General features: G+C 40.6%; 1 protein-coding gene across 1 annotated transcript in view; it reads right to left on the reverse strand.

The window, feature by feature from the left end:
- Nucleotides 1-1,794: 1,794 nt before the first annotated feature.
- LOC124606605 (solute carrier family 22 member 7-like) overlaps nucleotides 1,795-17,734 on the reverse strand; it is a 148,801-nt gene continuing 132,861 nt past the window's right edge. The window contains exons 7-8 of the mRNA XM_047138589.1: nucleotides 17,130-17,317; nucleotides 1,795-2,985 (exon numbers count right to left, since the gene is read on the reverse strand). Coding sequence (XP_046994545.1) covers nucleotides 2,797-2,985; nucleotides 17,130-17,317 — 377 coding nt within the window. The 3' untranslated portion in view covers nucleotides 1,795-2,796. The remainder of the gene's footprint in view (nucleotides 2,986-17,129; nucleotides 17,318-17,734) is intronic.

The following is a 17,734-nucleotide window of genomic DNA, read 5'->3' on the forward strand; positions in this document are numbered from 1 at the left end:
ACACTTCTCAACAACAGATACGGTGACCGATGGATTGGTAGAGGCGGACCAATTCCGTGGCCTCCACGCTCTCCTGACCTCAACGCTCTTGACTTTCATTTATGGGGGCATTTGAAAGCTCTTGTCTACACAACCCCGGTACCAAATGTAGAGACTCTTCATGCTAGTATTGTGGACGGCTGTGATACAATACGCCATTCTCCAGGGCTGCATCAGTGCATCAGGGATTCCATGGGACGGAGGGTGGATGCGTGTATCCTCGTTAATGGAGGACATTTTGAACATTTCCTCCAACAAAGTGTTTGAAGTCACGCTGGTACATTCTGTTGCTGTGTGTTTCCATTCCATGAATAATGTGATTTGAAGAGAAGTAAAAAAATGAGCTCTAACATGTAAAGTAAGCGTTTCCGGACACATGTCCACATAACATATTTTCTTTCTTTGTGTGTGAGGAATGTTTCCTGAAAGTTTGGCTGTACCTTTTTATAACACCCTGTATAACCTGTATCATCAGCTCCAATAATATTAAAGCTCATGTACAACTGAGTTTTATCAGGATGAAGCCATTTGTCTCCTATATTTATGTTAATATTTGTGTCTCTGTTAAGCATATTTAGATTCTTTTTTGATTTCCCATTCTCAGGCAATGAATAGAACTGATGGCTCTCTGTTTTGTTAACTATTGATTAAAGATAAAAATTTGTTAGACCATTTCTAAAATAACTGTTACAGAGGCACCATTGAAGTCAATCAAATCACAATTTTCTTCAGTTACAGTTAGATCTAATTCCTGTATAATATTAAAAAGTGGAATATATACAGCATAATGTGGTTCATGAGCTGTTGGTCCACCAAATTCAGCATTGGACTTGAATGAAGCAATAAGCCTAGTTTCTCAATGAAAATGATCAGTATGCTCCACAAACATTCCATCAGCTAGATTAAAATTCATACTGATGAATTCAAACAGAATAAATTTAGGAACATCATTAGTAACAGTTTTTCAATAATTTGATTACTGAATCCAAACACACTTCTAATACTAAAGTTTATATCCATATATAATTATGTCACCCTCAATAATAAATCTATTTAAAATTTCACATGATTTAATGTGATTATTTGGCTTTGTTGAATGAATAAATGTTTCCAAACTACATTGGAAAACAGGAATTTCTATCGTTTCTCCATCATAATACAATTTATTATTTTTGTGCAATATATGGAGTTAGAAATGTATAAAACCCAACTACAGCAAATTATTTAACTTTTCTCACGCAAGTACAGTCAATCTTTTTTGAGAACAGATGACTTACCACTCCACTGAAATAGTGACTCATGTAATGTTAATAAAATTTTATTTAATTATACCGAAACAGGTTGCAAACCAAAAATAAGAATTCCAGAGTGAAACCAGAAAATATGCATGGAAGGCTTTTACCTAATTCTATTCCATATGCTGTAATAGCTACAAAGCTGAGGAAAAACAACATTAATGATTGATATTTATATTCTAGCTTCAGGATGGTTGAACTGGAATAAGAGAACTCACTTAAAGCTTATATCAATCACAACATCAAGAATTTGTAAAAATCTGTGAGAATGTGAAGATAAAAATAATGAGAAGATTACTATGTTTATTAAAAACATTGACGAAATTAGAGAACTAGATCTATATTTTACATTGGTGCTGTTGAGGAACAGCAGTCAAAAAACGTATAAACACTTTACAAAACTTTAAAAACACAAAATATTTTCGTCTTTTTAAAATTATTAAAACAAGCTATCGTATATTTCAGGTTGTAATTTAAATACTGATATTTGCTGTTTTTTAATTTAAAAAATTTAAAAAAACCCTTTAAATGGCGGTCTTCATTTAACTAAATGTATGCAAAGAGTAGGTGGCGTTTATATCCATATATAATTACACCACTCTCAATAATAATTCTGTTTAACATTTCACCTGCTTAAATGCGTTTTCGAAAGAATGTGGAGTGAAGAGTTGAGGAGGAGGACCCAGAAAAGTGGTTTGGGGTTGCGAACTGTAACACACACACATGGAAGCAAGAAGAGACTTCTGTTAAAGATGGAAGGATGGGTAGATCTCTGGATGGGATTTCGAGGCCAGGTTGTGAGAGGCGATTAAATATTTTTTGGAATTGGATGTGGAGCGCTTGTAGGTGTAACAGGTGGGGGAGGGGGGGAGGAGGTAGTAGGTGGATACAGAGAGCGAGGAAAGTTGCGTAGTATCATTTTTGGGGGAGTGTTAAAATTAAAGGTGTGGGTGTAAGGGGGTATAAATCCAGGTGACGTTGGAATAACAGGATTAGTCCTCAGATTAAGGCTGTTAGTTGTGCAGCGTGTAGTTTTAGTCTATTGTGATATTTTGATTTCTTTGGACAGCCAGTGGGTGCGGTTTCTATGTTGGTTTAGTTTGGTATAGCGTTTATTGGATAGGGCGGTCATAAGTGGTTAGACAGAAACCATGGAGATGGACGTGGAGATGGATCCTGCAAGTAGTTCGTCCAGTAATTATTGCCTGTGTCTTGTAAAAATTGATTCTCAGGAGTCGCTAGTTGCACCAGAGAGTAAATTTATAATCTAATCCTGGTCAGCCTTAGTTTTCGTGCTACTGTTTACAGATTTGAAATAAAGTTCGACCTGCACTGTTAACCACTCATAGCAGGCCGAGCAAGTCATGCAAGGCGTCAGCAAACAGAAGTCGTCGCATTAACATGTCAGCTGCTACTCTATGACCAGTGTAGAACTACACTGTAAGGAAGTTCTGGAACTCCTTTATCCTGTGGCGTACTGAAGAGGTGGTTTTGGTTTCCAGCTCCAGTAAGGTTGCCCTCTGCCAAAGACGGCACCATCCCTTAACGTCTCTGGCAATCGCTGCATTGCAGATTCTGGTAGGAACGACACAGAAAACGCTACCATCAGCTCGAGGGCACAGAGGATGGCGAAGGGAAGTCGCTTGTCATTCTGCGAAAGGAAAACATGCTTGTAAGTAGTGAGAATGAGAGACACGAACCACAGATACGTTTCCACGTGAATTAATACGACTCTAAAACTCCCTTGACAACCATCCAACAGAAACCATGCATCAGAATGAGATTACAAACCCTATTAACTGGGCGAAAAGGGGATTGCACCCCTACACTATCCTCGTCCTGTTCCATGATCTGACCTACAGTCTGCTATGCCAGTGTTGCACTGATGTATTCTCCACCAACGTTCTATTACTCCCTCTAAATCGGTGACCGTCATGCACCCTGTTCTCCCTTTCAACATCTACTTAGTTTCCCTCATTGTACCCTTTACCACCCTTATCAAATTCCCACCTCTCCTGCTACACAATGAGCACCTAAGCACATCCAACACTATCTGAAAACTCAACTTCAACATTCATATTATCTCGTCTCTAATTTGCAAACTGCTTTATTGAGTCATAACATTTGAACCTATAATGGGACACATTTACAATTTTGAGAGACAATATACAACTTGGAGATTACATACATACATGCAGACATACAAGTTTCTCACAGCAAATGCTGGAAGTGCCCTTCACCAACATCGATGTACAACTATATTCGTTTCACCACATTCCGCAGCATTCTGCGACGTGTATCCTCACCAGTGTTGTTTATTTCGTGACTAATGGCCTCACGAACTTCTGCAGTTGTCCGTGGTCTGTTTTTGTAAATTCCGCCTTTAAGATATCCCCACACGAAAATATCTCGGGAGCCTGACGAGGGAGTGGGGGGGAGGGGGGGGGGGAAGGAGGGGGTGTTGGTCAGGTGATCGGGGAGGGGCACAATTTTTTTGAGATCATCGATCACCATAGACACATGTTACAAGTTGCATGGAAGCGCTAGACATGTGTCATGTTGCTCTATATTGTTGTAAAATACCTGTTTTGTTTCGACATCATCTAGCTGCTCCACAAATGTATTGAAGATGCCCTTGTAAACTGTAGAGTCTTCAGTCGTATCAAGGAAAACGGGGCCAACAATTCTGGAAGCTGACACCGTGCACCACACTCCAACCTTTTCATCATGCAGTGCTGTTTCGTGGACGATATGGGGGTTAACACCAGCCCGGCGTCTACTGCTTCGTGTTTTGGTGTAACCTGGAAGATGCAACCATGCCTCATCTGTAAACTAAGTTATGGAGAGGCTGTTGAATTAGAAACCCCTGATACCATCGACAGTAACGCATTCTTTTCTCATGATCTGTTTCTTGCATTCTTGCATCACGTGCACTCTGTGTGGTCGCAATGCCGATTTCATCGGAGCTCTCTGACATGTGCCATATGAAATGCCTGTCTCCTGGCTCAATCGATGCAACGATTTCCTTGGAGAGAACTTCTCTGCACATTATCAGTAGCATCTGCACTAAGTGGTGGTTTGTGTTTACAACTACAACAGTTTAGCTCGTCGGTTGTCAACAGCTTTTTTACAAATGATAAAATTGTTAGCTTTTCTGGAACATCGCGCATGCAGAATTTTCTCTGTAATGTCTGTCATGTCGTAAACAACAAGTTTGTCTTCCAGTATGTTTTCACAATAACAACTCGCTCTCGAAGTGTGTACTCCATGTTACTGCCAGTTAAAGACTGCGATCGAATCGCTAATTTGCTCGTTACTGTCACGCGACCCGAACTGTACACTCGCAGACTCCACAAACCGTGACCAACGAAGTAACACGAGGCGAGAATGCGCGGCGTTATACCGGACAAAGGACAACATGGGCAGGAACGACAGTCAACTTGGCACCAACGGGCAGTACTTCTGGTTCTCTCAGCGCTACTGAGATCATTAAAACAACTTCCCCGAATTTACGAGCTTTCCGAGGAAGTAGTTCAGATTTATACGAATCACCCTGTATTTCACGACTACATGCCCCCCCACATCCGTTCCCAACCAAATTTCCGACCATCTCCCTCTCAGAAAACGAAATATGCCCCGATATTTATCCGTCTATCCGTCGCAACAGCTATTATTCTTGCATACCTATACCACAGTCCGCTGCTCGTGGTCTCGCGGTAGCGTTCTCGTTTCCCGAGGTTCGATTTCCAGCGGGGTCAGAGATTTTTCCTGCCTCGAGATGACTGGGTGTTGTTGTGTCGTCTTCATCATCATCATTCATCCCCATCACGGTCGGAGGAAGGCAATGGCAAACCACCTCCACTAGGACCTTGCCTAGTAAAGCGGTGCGGGTCTCCCGCATCATCCCCTACGCTCCGTCACTGGGTATGGGATTTCATCATCAAGATCACCTCTACCACCCCATATAACGGACCCGCCTTCTCGCTTCCCTCTCTACCTTTCCCTGTCCCTTCTCCTCTTCATATTACAGTCATACCCACGCTTGATACTCCTCCTTGTCTGCGATCCCTCGTCCACTGCGTCCACTTCAGTACCTACTTTCCTCTCTACAGACACTAGCAAACGAACATTTATGCTTACAGCCATACCCTACAATTTCTTCCTGGTTCAAGTTCTCCAGCTTTTTAGTGACGGTGCAGGTTACTTTTTAACATCTTTATCCGTCAGCAACGTCTTTTAAATATTTTTATTTTTTTATTTTTACGGTTCCGTGCGTCAACCTGTAAACACGGCAGTCCTATAGCCTTGCTTTGTCGTCCGTCTCTCTGTATGTCTGTCTATCTGTCCGACTGTCTAGAACAATTTTTCTCGGGAACAAGTAGAAATATCAAGTTCAAATTTACGTCACGTATTAAAGTCTGCAATCCCTTTGTGGAGTGAAAATTTAAAGCTTCTTAGTCAATGCAATCAAAAGTTAAGGCCATATATATTACGTATTTTGATACTCGAAAACTCCCCCTTCCGAACGTATAGGGATTTCCCGTTGGCCTGTTGACCTAGAACAGTGAAATTTGGTAAGAAGCAAGGTTTTGCAGTACAAGCAATGAAAAAAATCAGAAAATTGTTAATGTGTAATCATCTATCTCGAACAAAAATTTTTGTCGTTTTTTATCCATCTGTCCATCTGTTGCCGGCCGGGGTGGCCGAGCGGGTCTAGCCGCTACAGCCTGGAACCGCGCGACCGCTACGGTCGCAGGTTCGAATCCAGCCTCGGGCATGGGTGTGTGTGATGTACTTAGGTTAGTTAGGTTTAAGTAGTTCTAAGTTCTAGAGGACTGATGACCTCAGAAGTTAAGTCCCATAGTGCTCAGAGCCATTTGAACCATTTTGTCCGTCTGTTAGGACGCCTCTTTCTCCTGAACAAGTTGGTGTATCATATTCAAATTTATTTCACTGACTAATTGTAAGATCTATCGTTTCTTGGATCCGTAAATGATTTAAGCTTCTAAGTCAATGCAGTCAAAAGATTCGACCATTCATGTCACATGTTTTGATACTGGCAAATTCATTCACCAAAGCCTATAAAGTACTTCTTGTTACTGTTGAATCACGTAATTTAGCAAGAATTTAAATTTCACAGTCAAGTCAAGTAAAAAAAATCTCAAAATTTTAAAAGTGTAATTATATTACATAAAAATTTTCTTTTCGGAATTATAACATAAATTCCATTCGTCATCCATCAGAAGCATAATACACGAACACTACTGCATTCAAACATAAAATGTAAGTTGTACTTCTGTTTTACAAGTAAATAAATTATAAGTAAATAATTATAAGTAAATAAAACATATTTTATTAAATCTTCTGTATCTACGTATATAATATGAAGACCCCTGTTCGCTTCTCTTTGTATGTCCGTGGTAGAATGAGCAACTACTGTTGAGGTTTTGACATGGTCTCAGAATTCCTGAGACTCATATATGGTATGGCGGACAAGGTGTGCAGCAATCAGCGGTTGATTGCAGATGATGCTGTGGTGTACGGTATGGTGTCGAACTTGAGTGACTATAGAAGGATACGAGATGATTTTGACAAAATTTCTGCTTGGTATCATGAATGGCAGTTGGCTCTAAATGAAGAAAAATAAGTTAATGCGGATGAATAGAAAAAAAAACTGTAATGTTCGGATACAGAATTAGAAGTGTCCTGCTTGAGACTGTCACTTCGCTTCAATATCTGGGCGTAAGGCTGCAGCAGGTACTGGGAGATGAAGGAGCTAGCACAGGATGCAGTAACAAGGAGAGCTGCATCAAACCAGTCTCAGGACTGAAGAGCACAACAACAACAACAACAACAACAACAACGTTGCCAAGCGATATGAAGTCGAATGAGTACTTGAGGATAGTGGAAGGGAAGGTGAATGGTCTACTTCGGAAAATTGGGCTAATTCCAGGAAAGTATCGTTCATTTGTAAAGGAGACTGCATATAGGATGCTAGCGCAACCTATTCTTGAGTACTGCTCGAATGTTTGAGATCCATAACAGGTCGGCTTAAAGGAAGGTGTCCAAGCAATTCAGAGGCGAGTTGCTAGGTTTGTTTGTTACCTATAGCATCGAACAACACGCAAGTGTTACGGAGATGCTTCCGTAACTCAAAAGGGAATGCCTGAAGGGAAGGCAACGTTCTTTTCGAGGGAGACTACTGAGGAAATTTAGAGGGCCAGCATTTGATCTGATTGCAGAACAATTCCGTTGCCTGCAACATACATTGTGCGTGAGGGCCACAAAGATAAGATGCGGTAAATTAGGGTTTATACGGAGGCATATACCTACTCTTTTTTCCTCTCGTTCTATTTGGGAGTGGAAGAGGAAAGGAATTGACTAGTAGTGGCACAGGATATCCTCCGCCAAGCACCGTAACGCGGATTTTGGGGTATCGATATAGAAGTAAAAAAAAATGTTTTGCTATTTATTCACGGTATATAGTTTCGATCTTACGCATATTTTAGACTTTTCAGCTATTCGTACCGCTGGCAGACCATTCCCCATCATATGGGGCGAGGAGAATGAAACAATGAATCTTTTTTGTTCTGCAGACTATATTACCTAAGACACAGTGCGTCACTGAAAAGAACCAGAAAAGACATCTTAAAACCACCAGAAGTTGTTATTTTAACAATTTTTACTGTTTTCTACTAGTTTCGGTCTCAAGCGATCATCATGTTGCCAAATATTATCAACATAACATGAGGGAATGGTTCACTGACATCAAAAGTATAGCGAGAACACAGAAGCTCCTGTACCAGCGGTTCTCAGCCTGGAGGTAATAGCTCCCTGAGGGATAAAATGAAATTTTCTGAGGGATAAAAAGTAAAGCATTTGATTCTTTATCAGCCACGAAACTAAATTACTTTCAAAAGATCATTACTATTATCACAACTTTGTAGGACTCTAATATTGATTATATAAGTCATCAAGAATCACTCTTTTTCAATTAGTAGTACCAATGTGGTGGACGTTACAGGTTCCTCATGTGGTCTACCCACTACACACGTATGTTGTGCTTTGTCCTGTACATCACTGATGATAAAAGAGAGACATATACGCAACCAAAGATAAATATTTGAAGAAAATGTCTTCTCCAATTTATAGGTAGAAACTGCAGTAATCCAGAAACTGCTTCATAACTCGCTTTGAAACAGATAAATGAATTAATTGACAACATAACAAGGCAGTAACTATAAGTTGTGCACTATAGTGTTGTGCACGGTTTTATTATTATTTTTTTATAAGAGTGGTTAGATACAAAGCATTAGCAGCCTGAAGTCGTCCAAATCTGCCAGTTCAGACGTAAGGAACACAGCAATGAAGTGATTTACGAACAGTAAGTATGGTGCACACATCTGAACTTGTTTGATTTCAAATGGGGTTGCAGCGTGCAGGTCAAACAAATGCCCCAGTGGAAAGCGGTAATGGAGGGGAAGCATGCTTTGTAACAAGTGTCCACACTCACTGTGGACGGTTAGTTTTCCTTTTCTGAGAAGGATTTGTACTGCACCACGAATTCCTCACAGATGCACACACAAACACACATACACAAACTAAATATAATTCATCTTTTATCATTTTAAAAATAAAAATGTTCCCAGAAAAGTCTTTCATTCTACACTTTAGTTAGGTGCTAAAGTTGGTGGTAAGGTTGGGTGTGGGGAAGGGGGAGGGGGCAACAGATGGTAGGCCTTGGGGATGGTGGTACTAGCTAATGTTTGATTCCACTAAGAAAGGTTAGGAATCTACATCTACATCCACACTCCGCAAGCCACCTGACGGTGTGTGGCGGAGGGTACCTTGAGTACCTATATCGGTTCTCCCCTCTATTCCAGTCTCTTATTGTTCGTGGAAAGAAAGATTGTCGGTATGCCTCTGTGTGGGCTCTAATCTCTCTGATTTTATCCTCATGGTCTCTTCGCGAGTTATACGCAAGAGGGAGCAATATACTGCTTCACTCCTCGGTGAAGGTATGTTCTCGAAACTTCAATAAAAGCCCGTACCGAGCTACTAAGCATCTCTCTTAAAGAGTCTTCCACTGGAGTTTATCTATCATCTCCGTAACGCTTTCGCGATTACTAAATGATCCTGTAACGAAGCGCGCTGCTCTCCGTTGGATCTTCTCTATCTCTTCTATCAACCCTCTCTGGTACGGATCCCACACTGGTGAGCAGTATTCAAGCAGTGGGCGAACAAGTGTACTGTAACCTACTTCCTTTGTTTCGGATTACATTTCCTTAGGATTCTTCCAATGAATCTCAGTCTGGCATCTGCTTTACCGACGATTAATTTTATATGGCCATTCCATTTTAAATCACTCCTAATGCCTACTCCCAGATAATTTTTGGAATTAACTGTTTCCAGTTGCTGACCTGTTATATTGTAGCTAAATGATAAAGGATCTTTCTTTCTTTCAATGTTTTCGCAGCATATTACACTCGTCTGCATTGAGATTCAATTGACACTCCCTGCACCATGCGTCAATTCGTTGCAGACCCTCCTGCATTTCAGTACAATTTTCCATTGTTACAACCTCTCGATATACTACAGCATCATCTGCAAAAAGCCTCAGTGAACTTCTGATGTTATCCACAAGATCATTTATATAGATTGTGAATAGCAACGGTCCTACGACACACCCCTGCGGCACACCTGAAATCACTCTTACTTCGGAAGACTTCTCTCCATTGAGAATGACATGCTGCGTTCTGTTATCTAGGAACTCTTCAAACCAATCACACAATTGGTCTGATAGTCCATATGCTCTTACTTTGTTCATTAAACGACTGTGGGGAATTGTACTGAACGCCTTGCGGAAGTCAAGAAACACGGCATCTACCTGTGAACCCGTGTCTATGGCCCTCTGAGTCTCGTGGACGAATAGCGCGAGCTGGGTTTCACACGATCGTCTTTTTCGAAACCCATACTGATTCCTACGGAGTAGATTTCTAGTCTTCAGAAAAGTCATTATACTCGAACACAATACGTGTTCCAAAATTCTACAACTGATCGACGTTAGAGATATAGGTCTATAGTTCTGCACATCTGTTCGACGACCCTTCTTGAATACGAGGATGACCTGTGCCCTTTTTCAATCCTTTGGAACGCTACGCTCTTCTAGAGACCTACAGTACACCGCTGCAAGAGGGGGGCAAGTTCCTTCGCGTACTCTGTGTAAAATCGAACTGGTATCCCATCAGGTACAGCGGCCTTTCCTCTTTTGAGCGATTTTAGTTGTTTTTCTATCCCTCTGTCATCTATTTCGATATCTACCATTTTGTCATCCGTGCGAGAATCTAGAGAAGGAACTACAGTGCAGTCTTCCTCTGTGAAACAGCTTTGGAAAAAGACATTTAGTATTTCGGCCTTTAGTCTGTCACAGAGTGTCTGGACATTTTGTTTTGATCCATCTACCGCTTTGACGTAAGACTAAAATTTCTAAGGATTTTCTGCCAAATCAGTACATACAACTTTACTTTCGAATTCGTTGAACGCCTCACGCATAGCCCTCCTCACACTACATTTCGCTTCGTGTAATTTTTGTTTGTATGCAAGGCTTTGGCTATGTTTACGTTTGCTGTGAAGTTCCCTTTGCTTCCGCAGCAGTTTTCTAACTCGGTTGTCGTACCACGGTGGCTCTTTTCCATCTCTTACGATCTTGATTTGCACATACTTATCTAATGCATATTGTACGACGGTCTTGTACTTTGTCCACTAATCCTCAACACTGTATGTACAGACAAAACTTTTGTGTTGGGCCGTCAAGTACTCTGAAATATGCCCCAAGCGAAGCATAAAGGCTTACAGCAGGGTTGTCCAACCCAGCAGCTCCATGAGCCATGGTGCCCGTGATATGTTCTCCTGGCACCCTTCATAAAACAATTTAAACACCGACATTTTCTGTTATTAAAACAAATTTCAGAACAACACATTTTATTACACAAATCTGTACTCGTTACTACTCTGAACAAACATTAGACTTTAGACCGCAGTTTTGGAATAGAAGACAGTCACTTTAGTCTCAACAAAACTATGCAACAAACAACAAGTTCTTTCTTTATATTGTTGTTTCTACCGATAGCATCTTCCTGTACAATGTTTTTGCCACTACCCGGTATAAATTGAGAGCCTGTGAGTTTGTGACAGCTAATTCTTAATAAAGTATGGGTTAAAGACGAAGAACCTACAATTCTAACAGCGATTAGGAGGAGCAATATTGTTTTCTCGAATTAAGAGGAAAACCCATGTATTTATTGTGCTAAGGTTGTGTGTTTGTTCCCAAGAAAAGTAATGTAGAATGTCGCTTTCGTTAAATCACGCGGACTTCAGCGCTCACTTCCCTGTTAATTCTGAATTACGAAAATATAAAGTCAGAGACTTGACATCTAAATTGGCCTCTTACGAAGTCTGTTGTGTTTTAGCGAAAAGAAAAAAAGCCTTTCAGTTATAAGTAGTTAAAGATGCAATGCTCAGTATCACGGAATCTCTGTTAGACAGTCACAAAGATAAATTTGCGCTTGGAACAGATTTCTAAAAATTTAGAATCTCAGTTATATCAGGACCTGAAAGAGTATATTATTCACTTCTGTCTGATGGAAGCACAGATATTTCCGATGTAGGGGAGTCGTTTGTTTTTTAGGATGGTCTTTCATAATTTTATGTTAAGAAGGAGTTTGTAAAAGTGTTGCCACTTCATGAGCGTGAGACATATTAATACATTCCTGAAAGTTGAGAAGGTAGCAAGTCACCTGCCTAAACTTATTGCTGTATCAACAGATGGATTGCCCTCAATGACTCGAATGAACAATGGATTTCTTGCTGCTTACGCTAAGGATGATTCCTCGCCAGAATTTCTTGTAACTCGTGTAGAGAAACTACACTCAATGAGCGATAAAATTCTTTCGAGCTTCCAGCAGCAGCGAGCGGTTTAAAATCCACGAGCTTTCGGTCCAGTACTCCTCGACCACTGTCAAGTGTTGACATTCTTTTGTTGCTTTTGTCGTCCTGCATATAGCCGCACTGCCTTCTGTGACGCCACATTTTCATTTATGACCAGCGTCAAGAGAATATCAATCCAGCCTGACAGACTCACATTTAGATGATGCATTAAGAACAGCTCGTAGCAGGTAGACATCAGATGTTTCTGAATTTACAGCTATTATGTAGTACTAAATTTCACGTTAATTATGTAAGTTGCAAATCCAAGATATTTTAATTATAATTCTTTGAAATACTATTATAGTACTATACGTTTGTGTTAGTAGCAGTTACAGCAGAAATGCTAAAACAGCGACTATGTTGACGGCAGCAAAAGCATCACCTTAGGCATAAGTTAAATGTGCCAAAACAGTAAACACATAAGAAAGGTGGACAGCACTGCTGTACACTGTTGTTCAATTTTTTGACATCACATGAACAACTTATGAGTGCCCATTATATAACGCGAAAGCAGCTCCGAATAACTGTCGGAAAGCCGGTAAACATCGGAAAGCCACAAAATTGTGAAAGCCACAAAATTGTTTACCAGTATTCATTTCAGGCTTCAGAAGGTTCTTGCCATAAGCGATTTAAGGAAATCACGGAGAAGGTAAATTCGGATGGCTGGAGGGGCCTTGAACGATCGCTGTCCTGAAGATCGCTCCAGCCCATAACACACCACCACGTTGATCGGTTAGCCGGGCGTTCTAACACACTGCTTTCCAGGCGGGAAGGCGTTCCGGTCCCCGGCACGAATCCGCCTAGCGGATTAGTGTATATCGCTCCCTCCTCCGTATATCTCGCGAAGAGACCATGAGGATAAAATCAGAGGGATTAGAGCCCACACGGAGGCACACTGAGAATCTTTCTTTCCGCGAACGAGACTGGAATAGAAGGGAGAACCGATAGAGGTACTCAAGGTACCCTCGGCCACACACCGTCAGGTGGTTTGCGGAGTATGGATGTAGATGTAGATGATAGCTAAGTGCCACGGCCGGCACCAGAACTATATAAGCAAAGTGGTGAAGAGAAATCCCTTAAAAGACACGAACAGTGCAATTGAAGTACGTGTGTAAAGGAGTAAAAGAACTACAAGTGTGTAGTGGTCGGGCTCATTACCCGGAATTTGACATTTCTTCGGACAATTCGGCCTAGGAGGCAACATGAAGAAACTTAACAATTTTTTCTTATTGATAAATGTCTGGATAATTATTCGACTCTCATACCGAAGATTCATTTGAAAAGTGTTTAACACTAACGGACAAAAGAAGATTTACGCTCTTCGTTTATTAGTTTTTATAATAGTTTCCTTTCGCTGTTCTCATGTCCTGGTGATAAGAAGTATAAACGAAGTGCTCTGTAATTCCAAGTGAAATTCTGCTAAATAATGAAAGCAACTTCTCAGACAATAAGATTTTCGCATTTACGATACCATGGACACCAGCTCCTGTAATTTTGAAAGATTTTCATTGATTTAATTTTGTATGGAGAATTTAGATGGAGGCGATGATCTTCACTAGGGCGCTGCTCGACAATAGAGGTACGTGAATGTGTTCATCTCTTTCCCTTCGTGGCCGCCAGCGTCAGTTTCAATATCTAGGTCATATTTGCCGCGACATTCAGAACCTGCAGTCTTTCTTTTGATTTAATTACGAAGCCCGATTATTTTCTTTCTCAGATGAATAAATGCATTTTAACCACAATTCTTTTTCGCAGGCCAGGGGGAATGATAGTACTTAGAATGTACGTGCCTCTATTCCGATCGTACGTTCGCATGCAGCTGAATGTGTATCGCCATAACTATTCTCATGAAGCATTTCCCTTACAGTATTAATTCTTATTTTGAACGACTCACACGCGAGTGTACGTGTCTTATTTTGTGTAGTCCGTCGTAAGTATTGCTTAATTTAGTTTAGTTTGGTTATGTCATGTTCCGTAGATCATATTCGCGATTATTTTATCGATACGATGTGGAACAAGTCAGGTTACAATATACTACATGTACACACATGAATAGTTCTAACATTAGTATTACTGAAATTTTTAGTTCTACACAGGCAACTATATTTAGAGGTACTTCTTTTTTACCAGTTCAGAACAGAAACTCGTCCATGAAATAAAAGGAGTTGTCCAAAAGAAATGATTTTAAGCTAGACTTAAAACTTGATCTGCTACCTGCCAGACACTTTATGTTATAGGGAAAATGATCAAAGATTTTTGTTGCTGAATTAATGTACTCCTTTTTGAGCAACTGACAGCTTCAATAACGGATAGGAAAGGTCATTTTTTTCTTTAGTGTTGTACGTATGAACATCGCTGTTCTCACGAACTGAGTGGATTATTTATAACGAATTTCATTAGCGAATATATGTAATCTGATGGTGCAGTTAAAATACCTAACTCCTTGAACAGGTACCCACATGACGTCCTTGGGTGAACACCACTAATTATTCTCACTGCTCTCTTTTCTGCAATCAATACTTCATGTCTAAGTGGTGAGTTACCCCAGAAAACTATTCCATGAGACATTATTGAGTGGAAATATGCAACATACGATAGGAGGCTGATCTGTTTATTACCAAGACTAGCGATTATACGAAGAGCGAAAGAAGTTGAACTTAATTACTTGAGAAGCCCAGTAATATGCTTCTTCCAGTTGAAGCTGTCATCAATGTGAAGACCCAAATATTTGGAGAAATCTGCCCTCTTAGCTCAGCCCTGTTCATATGCTGCATCAATTGTCGGTATGACTCTGTTTGGTGTACAGAACTGGATACAGTGGGCTTTTTCAAAATTAAGGGAGAGTCAATCTTCTGAGAACCACTTAATAATTCTTTGAAAGACATACTTAACACTATTTTCAACTGCTTTTCCTGCAGTGTCATCAGCAAAAAGTACTAGTTCTGCTTCCTAAATGTTAAGTGAGAGATCTTTCACATGAATAAGGAACAGTAGATGACCCAAAATTGAACCCTGTGGGACTCCCTTTGTGATAACTCCTCATTCATTAGAATTTACCACCCTCCCAACATTATTTGTGTAATTCAGCACAACTTTCTGCTTTCTGTTCGTTAAGTATGATTCAAACTAGCTGTGCGTATAGCCTTCAATTCCATAAAACCTGAGTTTTTCTAAGAGTGTGACATGATCTACACAGCCAAATCCCACGGAAAGATCACAAAAAATACCAACTGGCGATAATTTGATATTTAGAGCTTGTACTGTTTTATGGGTAAATGTGTAGATAGCATTCTCAGTCGAGTAAACTTTCCACAATCTGAACTGTGACATGCTGAGTAAATTATTTTCACTCAAATGTGAGACTACTCTTGAATACATAACTTTTTCGAATAATTTAGAAAATGAAGTCAGCAATGCGATTGGTCTATAATTATTTACGTCACTCTTGTCCTCTTTCTTATGAAGAGATTTGACAATTGCGCATTTCAATCTGTGTGGAAAAATTCCCTGTGACAGCGAAGCATTACATATATCGCTAAGGACTCCACTTATTAAATTAGAACAGCACTTCAAAATTCCGTTAGACACTCCATCAACACCACATGAGTTCATGTTTTTCAGAATATTTATAATTCCCTCAATTTCAGTGGTGGATGATGGTGCTATTTCTAAAGACCTAAAGTCCTGGGGAGTGACATTTTAACATATTTTTTTGCTTCTTCAACTTAACCCTTTTACCCTATTTTTGCTGCTACATTCAGAAAGTGATTGTTCAAAATACTTGCAACTTGCGAATTGTAACTCAAAAGATCATCATTAAGCTTTATTGCTATGGTATGCTGTGCCCTGTGAGGCTGACCAGTCTTCCGATTGACAATATTACATTTAGTTTTAATCTTATTATCCGCATTATTAATTTCTGTCAGAACATTACGTCATCACATTACTTTTAGTATTCAGTGGCTTAGTTTCCACAATGGACCTTGACCTTTGTCGCAACGACGCTTCACACGAATTATTTATTACGCGACATTCATACTAACTCTCATTTCAAAATTATGAGACCAGCTGACTAGGTTTTTAACAACTGAACATGGCGGTTACACGTCACTCTTTACACCTCCTCAAGTGTCACTTAGAACTGACTACTAAAATGGATGGGTTAAGAACCCCTCATCGACCATTGTACGCCATTCTTTTTGACTCCCTATGTACAGTCACTGTTCTATCACTTTGGAACTCCCGAGTGATTACTTCAACTGATTTCGTTGGACTGTTGAGGATTACACTCTGCAATGCTCGATGGTCCCAGTTCGTCAGTACACGAGGTCTGATGAAGTCTGTCTGATCTCGGTTTAGCTGTGGCGGTCCCTTCATGTTTCCACTTCACAGTCGCATCATCAGCACTCAACATGGGCCTGATGGATTTGCTGTTCAGGTGACAGCCAGTGAATAGTCCGCCGTCGAAGTCACTGGGCTCTTCCGACAGTCCAATTCTGCTGTTCTTTCTTCCCTACTGACAACGCAGTACTCCCCGCCTCGTTTTATAATGGCGCGTCAGCCTCTCGTGACATATAATGGTCGATTCCGCTTTACAGAAGGGGGTCCTGATAGTTCAGATAGTGTACTTCTGAGGAACTAATGGTGCTTCTTCGATCGTGTGCTCTCAAAATTTTAACAGTGTACTTCTCTACGATCCAAAGCACCTCCCAAGCAGCGTCTGCGACTGAACTTGGACGAAAAACCTCGTAATCGAGCAGTAATGCTTTTTTCCACCTACTGATGTGCAACGTCTTACACTTCACGTACCATCAGCGCCAGGTAGGGCAGGGAAGACATGGAAATTCCAGCAACGGCGTACTCGACACCCGTTGCGATCTGGCGGAGGCAGGTGGGGTGCAACTCGATGCTCTGCAGGTTCGCCATGCCCATACCGGCGACGGCGCTGAACTGCATCAGCATGGTCGCCATCACGATGGCTGCACCCGCGATGTGTTCTGTGCAGGAAGAGAAGTTTTGTGTGTTCAGTTCTGAGAGAGAGGTATACGTTCACCCGCCAATAACATAGCGAGCTAACATATTAACCTCTTCGTCATTCCCTTGGACAGCGATTAAACAGGAACATCACACCCTTACTCTAGTACACTGGAAGACACATTATGTACGCCACATGTCTGTGAATTTTGCAAACTTTGTTTCAGCAGTTTCGTTTTTAGCTTTTTGTGTTGCTGTAGTTCGGATGTAGACATGTAAACCCAGCCTGGCACAGACACACATAGGTGTTAAGATACACCTGAGAACTATATCCAGGTTGTAATTCATGATATGGGCAACTCTTTTGACCCTTTACTTCTTTTTTTCTACAGTTTCCAGACGTACATTCATAATTTAATGATAACAATTGAAATTTAATA

This window comes from Schistocerca americana, chromosome 3 (assembly GCF_021461395.2).
Source record: "Schistocerca americana isolate TAMUIC-IGC-003095 chromosome 3, iqSchAmer2.1, whole genome shotgun sequence".
Taxonomy (NCBI): domain Eukaryota; kingdom Metazoa; phylum Arthropoda; class Insecta; order Orthoptera; family Acrididae; genus Schistocerca; species Schistocerca americana.